Source organism: Anthonomus grandis, unplaced genomic scaffold, assembly GCF_022605725.1.
Source record: "Anthonomus grandis grandis unplaced genomic scaffold, icAntGran1.3 ctg00000985.1, whole genome shotgun sequence".
Taxonomy (NCBI): Eukaryota; Metazoa; Arthropoda; class Insecta; order Coleoptera; family Curculionidae; genus Anthonomus; species Anthonomus grandis.
Genome location: NW_026088642.1, coordinates 5,849 through 14,990, shown reverse-complemented (window position 1 = coordinate 14,990; position 9,142 = coordinate 5,849). Strand labels below are relative to the sequence as shown.

General features: G+C 36.9%; 1 protein-coding gene across 1 annotated transcript; it reads left to right on the top strand.

Moving 5' to 3' along the window:
* Positions 1-3,305: 3,305 nt before the first annotated feature.
* Positions 3,306-4,374, top strand: LOC126749973 (carboxypeptidase N catalytic chain-like). The gene is made up of 5 exons (XM_050459518.1): positions 3,306-3,350; positions 3,431-3,653; positions 3,710-3,857; positions 3,944-4,032; positions 4,234-4,374. Exons 1-5 carry the CDS (start codon positions 3,306-3,308, stop codon positions 4,329-4,331), a joined length of 603 nt encoding a protein of 200 aa, XP_050315475.1. The 3' UTR covers positions 4,332-4,374.
* The last annotated feature ends 4,768 nt before the right edge of the window (positions 4,375-9,142 follow it).

Below are 9,142 nucleotides of genomic sequence, written 5' to 3'. Positions count from 1 at the left end.
TTTTTCCATTACTTTTTCCAAGATTTTTGAAAGGGCTGGTAAAATTGAAATTGATCTAAGTTCGCCATAATTTAAAAGATTATTTTTTTTAGGAAGTGGCAAAATAAAAGCAGATTTCCAAGATTTTGGAAAGTACGAGTTTAACAAACAACTATTTATAATATGGGTAATAAATGGTATTATAAATGGACAAAAAAGAATTATTAATGTTGTGTTTATATTATCAGGCCCAAACGCCTTAGATTTAAGTTTAATAATTAAATTTGATACTAAATTTTCATCCACTGGTGTAAAAGAAAATAATGGTGGAAACTTCTGATTAGATTTATAGAAATTGAAGGTTTCTTTTGTCGGAGGAGTAATATTAGAAGTTAAATGACTGAACCAGTCGTTAAGTTCATCGACTTTTTTTAGATGTTCGGGAATTTGTCTAGATTTGTAATTTATTATATTCAGTTTATAAAGCTCCTTCCATTTGTCTTGAGTAGTGCAGTTTTGAAATTTGTTATTTAAATAAGCCTTTTTTTCATTACGTACGGCGGTGGTGGTAAAATTTCTTATCTGCTTATAATAGTTCCAATGTTCCAAATTTCTTGTTTTTCGAAAGCGCATTAAAGCCCGATTTCTGTGTTGCTTCATTATTTTTATATTATCAGTAATCCATGGACAGTAAGGTCTATTTTTACAAGTTTTAACAGTAAGAGGTGCGTGAATATCTAGTATATTAAGCATATGATTAGTAAGTATAGACACCTTTTCATCAATATCTTCAGTATCATAAATTTGATGCCAGGGTGCACCTTCTAGATCAATCTGAAAATTATCAAAGTTAATTCGTGTCAAAGGTCTGTAAGAAAACATATTGTTTTCCTTATTTAATTTATTTAGTTGTAGATTACAGTATGTTAAAAAATGATCCGATATATGTATATTTATAATACCAGAGTCAACTAAATTATCCGAATTACAGCATATTAGATCGAGGAGAGTTAACGAACCATTAGAGACTCTCGTTGGTTCAGAAATATACTGTTTTAAATCAAAAGTATCAAGAATCCCATTTAAGTCATCAACCCTACTCGACTCCAACTTAAGCATGTCTACGTTAAAGTCCCCAAAACATAAAATTTTATCACATAATGTGTTAAGATTTATTAAAGTGTCCTCAAACATTGACAAAAATTCACTATAATTTCCCCTTGGCGGCCTATAAATAACTCCAACTATAATTATTTCATTCTCAATCTTTACTTTAACCCATAAATGCTCGATTGCATCAGCACACTCGCGATATATAATTGAGTAATTTAATGTGTTGTGGATATATAAACCAACCCCACCACCTCTAGTGTATCGATCTTGCCTTTCAAAGTTGTATTTTTCAATGAAAGTAGCCTGATCGTCAATGCCCTGAAACAACCAGCTCTCCGTTATGCCAATAACACCGTAGTCCTGGCCCGCCACATGATTCTTAAGAATATCAAAGTTATTAAGAAGTGATCTGACATTAACATGAGCACACAACATAAATTCAACAAATTATAATATAAGTTATAAGGGAGTGGTAAGAAAAGGATCGGATGGGATATATAATATTAAAACAAAGAAAAGCCTCCTAGGAGAAAAAAATAATCTAAAACCACTGTAGTGTAGTAAACGATAATCCTACTTAAGTGCATCAAAACCAAACACTGACCAATCACATTAAACTAAACAATATCCAAATAATTTCTAGCCAAATTTATATTTTTCACAATTGTAGTTATTTTAATGAAGGCTTTTATATAAAACATTAAATTTATGTTTATTTAGTTAAATACAAAAATAAGTTTGTAGTAACAGAAAAAAAGAAGAAAAATTTTGTTATTTGCTAACATTACAAAATGAGAAAAAAATCCTAAGGGTTTAGTAATAGAGCAATAAATGACAGATAAATCAATAGGTGAATTTTTTTTGAAATAACAAACGAAGGTAGAATAATAAAACTTATTTACTTAATAAAACCCTGTTTATGGTTAATTTATATCAACTTACTTAACTGCTATCAGCTAAGCATAATACGTAATGCTACCATTATCAATAAAAATTTACAAAACTCAGGTATTAACTACTTCTGCGAATGAACCCAATAGAAAAAAAAACATAAAAATAAAAAAAAGATATAATATATGAATAAAACATAAAAGTCACCTACTTGCATTGTTCACTTATTGTTATTAGGTCTCCTTCGTCATCAGCCCTATGTACTTCACCACCAGCCTTCACATACACAACTCCAAAATGACACCATGCACTTTTGTCCCCAAACTTAGAAACTGCCGCACTTAGAAGTGTCAGTCTTGCCTTAGTTAAATCTTCTTTCACTACAACTCCCGAGTTTTTTAAACATTTTCGCTGTTTTAAGATTTGCAGCCGTTTGTTAATATCGCGGAATGAGACTAGTACTGCCGGCGGCTGATCCTCTCGCGATCGATTTTTGGCAAAAACTCCGTAGGAATTTTTTATGTCGGACGGAGCAATGTTTATATTCATTTTTTTGGTAAAGAAATTAGAAACTTGCGTGTTAATATTTTCGCCTTCTGTGTACTGAAGTCCAAATATTCGGATGTTTTTATTGCGAGAAAACTGTTCCTGGTCATCGAGTGCCTTGCGCAGGCGATTGTTTTCTTTTTTTATTTTGGAGACTTCGTCATTAAGGGTAGAAATATTTTCCTTAATTTCTTTAAATTTGTCATTAAACATATCTCGAACAGTTTCAACGACCGTTCGAGAGATAGTCTTTCGAAAATCGTCGCTAAGCTTCTCGTTTAATATTTCTGTAATTAAACACCTTAGTTGATCCAGTTCCGCCTTCTTGAACACCATCTTGACAGATGTCAGTTTAGGACGTTTATTACTTTTAGTTTAAATTGCTTTTTCTATGTTATTATGGCACTATTGGAGCAAACTGTAATAGCACTCACTGCTGCTCAACATTAGTCATTCACAGAACATGTAGAACCCTTGTATTTATTACCACAAACTGACAAATTTTGTAAAAAATTCACGGCCAGTGCTTTGCGGGTACGCTACTCTATCAGCGCCATCTCACCGAATCCTAATACCGAATCCTAATATTACATTAGTATGTTCCAAAACCTGTAATCTGAAAAGAAAAGATAAGATGAAATATACTCACTTCCACTTTTTAGAAGATCCTCTAAAAGCTGTTTGAGTTTACGTTTTTTATCTTGTCGTGGATTCATTTTTTAAAAGCACACGCGAACCACAAGCACACCGGACGCACAAAAAATTGCAATGAGCTGATGCGGGATGTAAGAACTGAGATCGAGTGGAGACCGTGGGGCCGAGTAATTCGAGAACGGCAATATGAAATATAATTAGTTTTGCTCAAATTCAAAATTAATTTTTACGTATCCAATCTCTCTAGCTTTCTGCCATATTCTGCCACCAAAATTTAAACATAAATTTTCATGGATATTCTCTTTTAGGAGGCATGCAAGACTTTAACTACCTAAAATCAAACTGTTTCGAAGTAACTTTCGAACTGAGCTGTTGTAAATATCCTCCTGCAGAGAAGCTGCCTGAAGAATGGCATAATAATAAGGAGTCCTTGTTAAGTTTTATGGAAGCAACACACTGGGGCGTAAAAGGTTTGTTTTCTTACGAAAATTTTTAATGCAAATATAAATATTTTCGGGTTTTACAGGTTTGGTTAGGAGCGAAACCGGGGAGCCAGTGCTGGACGCCGATGTGGTCGTAAAAGGGATTAATCACAACATTACCACATCTAATAGGGGCGAATATTGGAGGCTTTTATTGCCAGGGAAATATGAGATGTATGCCAATGCTTTTGGGTAAGGAACAATTTTAGCTTGACACCAGAATAACTTGATTTGAACCCCAGTTCTATGGATAAAAACTCGTTTATTTCATATTTCAGTTTTTACCCTTCAGAAGTTGTTACGGTGACAGTGGAACCGGGAAAAACGACAATACAAAACTTCACTTTGGCCGCCCAAAGTTTAAAAGGTAACAATTTCTTTTATAACAGAGAAAGTAGCGCCGGCGACCGTTGGTACTGGGGGCAATAAGAGTTACGCTAGTTTCCCCTTTTTAAGGACTCGAATCAATATTATATCATTAAACTTATAGGAATATTTGTCTAGGTTAGGTAGAAAAAGGTTGTTGAGCTCAAAAACACAATTTTTTTATTTATATCACTTCCCATAGGAAGAAGTGGAAACTCGAAAGTTTCGGTGGGGCCGACTATAAGCTTTATCAACTTTTTAGCGGTTTTAATGGTGATGGCCGACGAATCAAACGTTTGAATCTCATTTTGTGTCAATTTTTCGCAATAAATTGTGATCAACATGTTTTAGTATTATTAGTATTGGTTGTGGTTAAATAACATTAATGAATAAGGCTTAAACTAGGAATAACTTAATTTATTAAACTGTCCAGCATTTTTTTAAATACATATGTTTATTTTGTCGAATAATTATTGTTGTCCATATGATGTAATTTTTATTTGAATAAATTTTTTTTTATTAGTAAATAAACATGTGTATTTTTTGTTCTCGTTTCCTCATTTATAAGTCCTGGCCTTGTTCACCCTTAATATATAATGCTGCACATTACATATATACATAAAGGCACATAACTAATACTCTAAAACATACTTCGATGAAAGACATGCATTGAAACCTCTCTTGAGCGGACACTCATGGGACCTTCAAAAAGTGTCCGCTCAACGGAGGTGTCCGTCCAAGGAAAGAGCAAAATTAAACAGCATGTTATTTTTTTAAACAAGGTTAATATTAATTATTTAATGACAATTAGGGTTACAAAATAATTATAATTATGCAAAAAAAATAAACTTAAAAAACAAACCAAAACAAAAACTTATGAAATAACAAACCGAAAATCAACTAAACTAGTACATACATACGTATAAAGATTTTTGTAAGAAATAATATGAAAATATTTTGGAACACATGTACAAATTAAGATCATTGTTTATGTTTAAAATATTCGATCGAAGACGTTTGTCGATTTTTTTGTTGAGCAAAGTATCTTGGAAATGAAGATCAAGCTTAGATAGTAAATCTAGAGCAGATAGGTCACCCCTAGCCTGAGTGAAGCGTTTTAACTGTTGCGTCATATTAAAAGCCTGTTGATAGGTAGTCAATTCCTCAACGTGTTCCTCTTCTGACTCATCGGATGATACCACTACTTCCTCTTGATTCGAAACCTCCAGAGGAAGGTCATCAATTTGCTCCAATATTAAATCTTTGTCTACATTAAAAAATTCGTTGATATCATTATTGTTTATCATTCCAAAATTATCCTTATTCCTCAACATTTGAGCTAAAAGTGACAATGGAATGTCGTCTTCATTTTCCAAGATTTCCAGGTTTTCCGCTCTATTTTCTGAACTATTAGAGTGTGTAATACCAGACTTAATAAAACTATTTTAAACCGTTTTCTTTGTCACTTGGTCCCATGCAATGTTTATACAGTAAATTGCATCTAGGATGTGTATTTTTCTGGCTAATTCTTGGGCTGATCAGCAGTATTTATGGCTAATAAAAGTTTTTCAATAATGATTGTCCTATAAAATGTTTTAACAGATCTAAAGGCTGTACAATAGAAGTGCAGTTTGGAGGCAAAAAATCAATTTAATATTTTTTAATCTTATATCCTTTGGGTGACAACATGCATTGTCGAGAAATAATAAAATTTCTCGTTTTTCACGCATCATTTTTTTATCAAATTGATTTAACCATTCGGCCATTAGTTCACCGGTCATCCAAGCTTTTTTATTCCACCTATAAGTAACTGGCAATTCTTTCACATTAATATTTTTGAATGCCCTTGGTTTGGCCGTTTTTCCGATCACTAGAGGTTTTTCTTTTTGTCCCTCCATAATTACACAAAAAAGTATAGTCAGTCTCTCTTTTGAAAATTTACCTGCAATACATCTTTCTCGCTTCAAATGTAGAGTCCTGTTTGATGTTATACACTGTCCATCCGGGCTAGCTTTTACTGCTCTTGCCGGTCTTTTAAGTAGATCCTTTGTCGAGATTAGGCGCCTTCTTTTTATAATTCTGGGTCGCATCTAGGTGCTTGGACTTGTGACTCACCCGGAGAATAGGAACCGACTGGTCGGGTTAAGGTTTGGTTGCTTGTATTTATGAGGTCTGGGTGAGATGTTATTGGACGCAAGCCTGCGAGTTGTTGTTATCCACTCATTGTCCGGACTAGCAATTTGCGCTCTTGACGGTTTCGTGATGAATTTTTATCTCGTTTATAGGCGCCTATCTTTCGTTTACTGGGTCGCATCGAGGTGCTCTAGCTTTTGATGGCACGGATCGTGGGATTGAACTGACTGGGATGTGGGACGTAGGTTATATTTATAGGCTAGGTGGGCGGCTGGGATTGGTTGGTTTCACTGGTCTAGGACACGCCCACCCAGCTCGTCGGTTTTTGGCCGGTGTGTTTATTTTGTTTATTTTTTAAAAAGGAAAAAAAAAGGTGTTATGTTTTATTGTAATAATAATTTAAAAGCCGGATTAGATGTTAATTTATTGAGTTTGGAGATTAATTTATCAATTTTTGAGTTTATTTCGTCCTCCGGCAAGGATAAAAGCGTTAATAAATTGTTTTGAATAGGTGTTTTTAATAGTTTAGCCTCTGGGACGGGACCTTTAACCGTTTCAGTCTCTCTGAACACCGGGCCCAAAGTGGGCTCTCTTTTTAACGCATCGGCGTATTTTCTGTTAATTTTAATAAAATTTGGGTTTTTGGGACAGCGCCAATAGCTGGCCGGATGGTCGCCGCCGCAATTGCAACACCGGGCCGGTGTTGTACGTTCTTTTTCGCATTTTGAGTAATGATGCTTTCCTTCGTATTTATGACAACGCGGCCCCGCGTTGCAATTGCTCGCGGCGTGTCCGAATTCCTGACAGCGATGGCACTGTCCCACCTGTCTTATATTATTGATTTGGAACGTTTTGAGGCGCTCCACTTTGACCCTGATGTTCATTATACTGTCCACTTTATAAATATCTTCCTGCTCTTTTTTGATCAGGAAGCGGATGAGGTCCGTCTGCCTTTTACGACCTGGGCCGGTATTAAACCAGCCCATTTCTTCAGGCTCGAACCCCATCCGTTTCAGCTCACTCTCTATGTCCTCCAGTTTAAAGTTTCTGTCGAAACCTCTCAGGATTAAGTTTAGCTTTCTGTCCTCCTCCAGGAAGAAGGAGTGGAATTCCATCTCCCTTTCCCTGAGGAGGGCAGTCAGATTCCTGTGGTCTTGCGCTGTTTTCGGGAAGAGTGCCAAGCCCAGCCTCTCCTTTTGAACTTTCAGAATATTAATTTTTTTTTCCATTATTGTCTGGTATTTTTTAGCCCAGTTTGAGGTGTCTCTGATAACGACCTTTGGTATTCTTGGGTTGCTAGGCTTTGCACTCCTCCCTTTTCCCGCAATAGATAAACTACTGAGGGGCATAAAGAGTGGGCTTTTTTGAGGTTTTGTGTCCCGTTTACCCAGATTGCTGTTAATTGCAGCATCTGGGCGCGCTGAGGGACCAGGTTCTTCCGTGTCTGTATTAGATTCAGAGTCTTCAGATTGCAACATCTCCTCCTCTCGCGGGGAGGAGATGTTTGCCTCTTTTCTGGATCTTTTACGTGTAATTGTGTTTTTTACATTATCTTTTAGCTGGTCCCTCAGCGTTCCCAGCTGCTCGGCAATGTTTTTATTTTCATTTTCAAGCTGTTCGTTTATTTTTAAAATTTTTTCCATATTATCATTGGTTTCCCGCAATTGAGCATTGAAGATGCGGACTTGATCCTTGAGGAGATCGATCTCTTCCTCAGTATTCTTAAGTTTATTTTTAAGTCGCTCGTTTTCGCTTTCGAGCGTTTTATGTTTTAAATTTTTTTCTTCAATGCTCGATTGCAGGTCTTTTATTTGAAACTCCAGTGAAGTGCAGATGTCTTTATAGACCTCAGCACTGAAAACTGGGCTGTTTCCTTCCATGTTTGGGGCAGGATTTGAGGACTGGGAGGGAGTTTTTTGGTATCTCCGTTCAAGGAGAGGTTTATGGACGGGGTAAGGAGTGCCAGCTAGAGACTTACCCCGCTCTAGTTCTTCTCGGTTTTCATTTATCGTGCTCTGGCGTCTTTGACGTCGGTGGTTCGGCCCCCCGCTGACAATGGGGGGCGAGTTATTGCTGTTTTCCGCCGTTTCTGGTTGTTTTTTGGTATTTCGCTTTGGTTGGTAGGTTGTGGTTTGCCGTTTCTGACTGCTACTGCAACTGCTAACTGCTACAACTGCCAAACTGCCAACTGCACGGAGAATAGGAACCGACTGGTCGGGTTAAGGTTTGGTTGCTTGTATTTATGAGGTCTGGGTGAGATGTTATTGGACGCAAGCCTGCGAGGCAGACCACGGAACTTTTGGCTGGTGAGAAAAGGTCGGGCGGAGGAGTGAACGTATCAGTCTTTACCGGTGTTTTGGATGATGTTTGGGTTTATTGACGTTAGGTTTGGGTTTTATGTGGGGTTTTGTGGCTAGTGCGGATGGGTTTTAGGATTTGAGCATCCAAGAAGGAAAAAAAAACGGATACTGTGGGGACTTAGATCTCGGCTCCCAACAATAGTTTAAACGCCGGGTTTGAGTTTAGTTTTTCCAGTTTTGCCATCAGGGTGTCGATTTTTTTTTTCCAACATCCCTTCAGGCAAACTTAGAAGATTTAAGAGGCTCGTGTTATTGATTGAAAAACTCGGGACGTTTAATATGCGATTTTGTAGTGCACCTCCTTTGGCTCCGCCCTCCTGGTATTAGATTCCGTGTTGGTCTTTCTTAAGGTCTCGGCGAAGTTTTTTTGTTTGTTTATGTTTGGATTTTTTGGGCAGCGCCAATAGCTCGCCGGATGATCGCCACCGCAATTGCAACATTCTGCCGGTGTTGCTCTGTCTTTTTCACAATCTGAGTAGTGGTGTTCGCCCTTGCACTTGTGGCAACGCGGCTTTGCGTTGCAATTGCTCATGACATGTCCGTATTCCTGGCAGCGATGACACTGCCCAATTTGCTTCCTGTTTTCTATTGTGTGAGTCCTTAAGCGCTCAACACGGA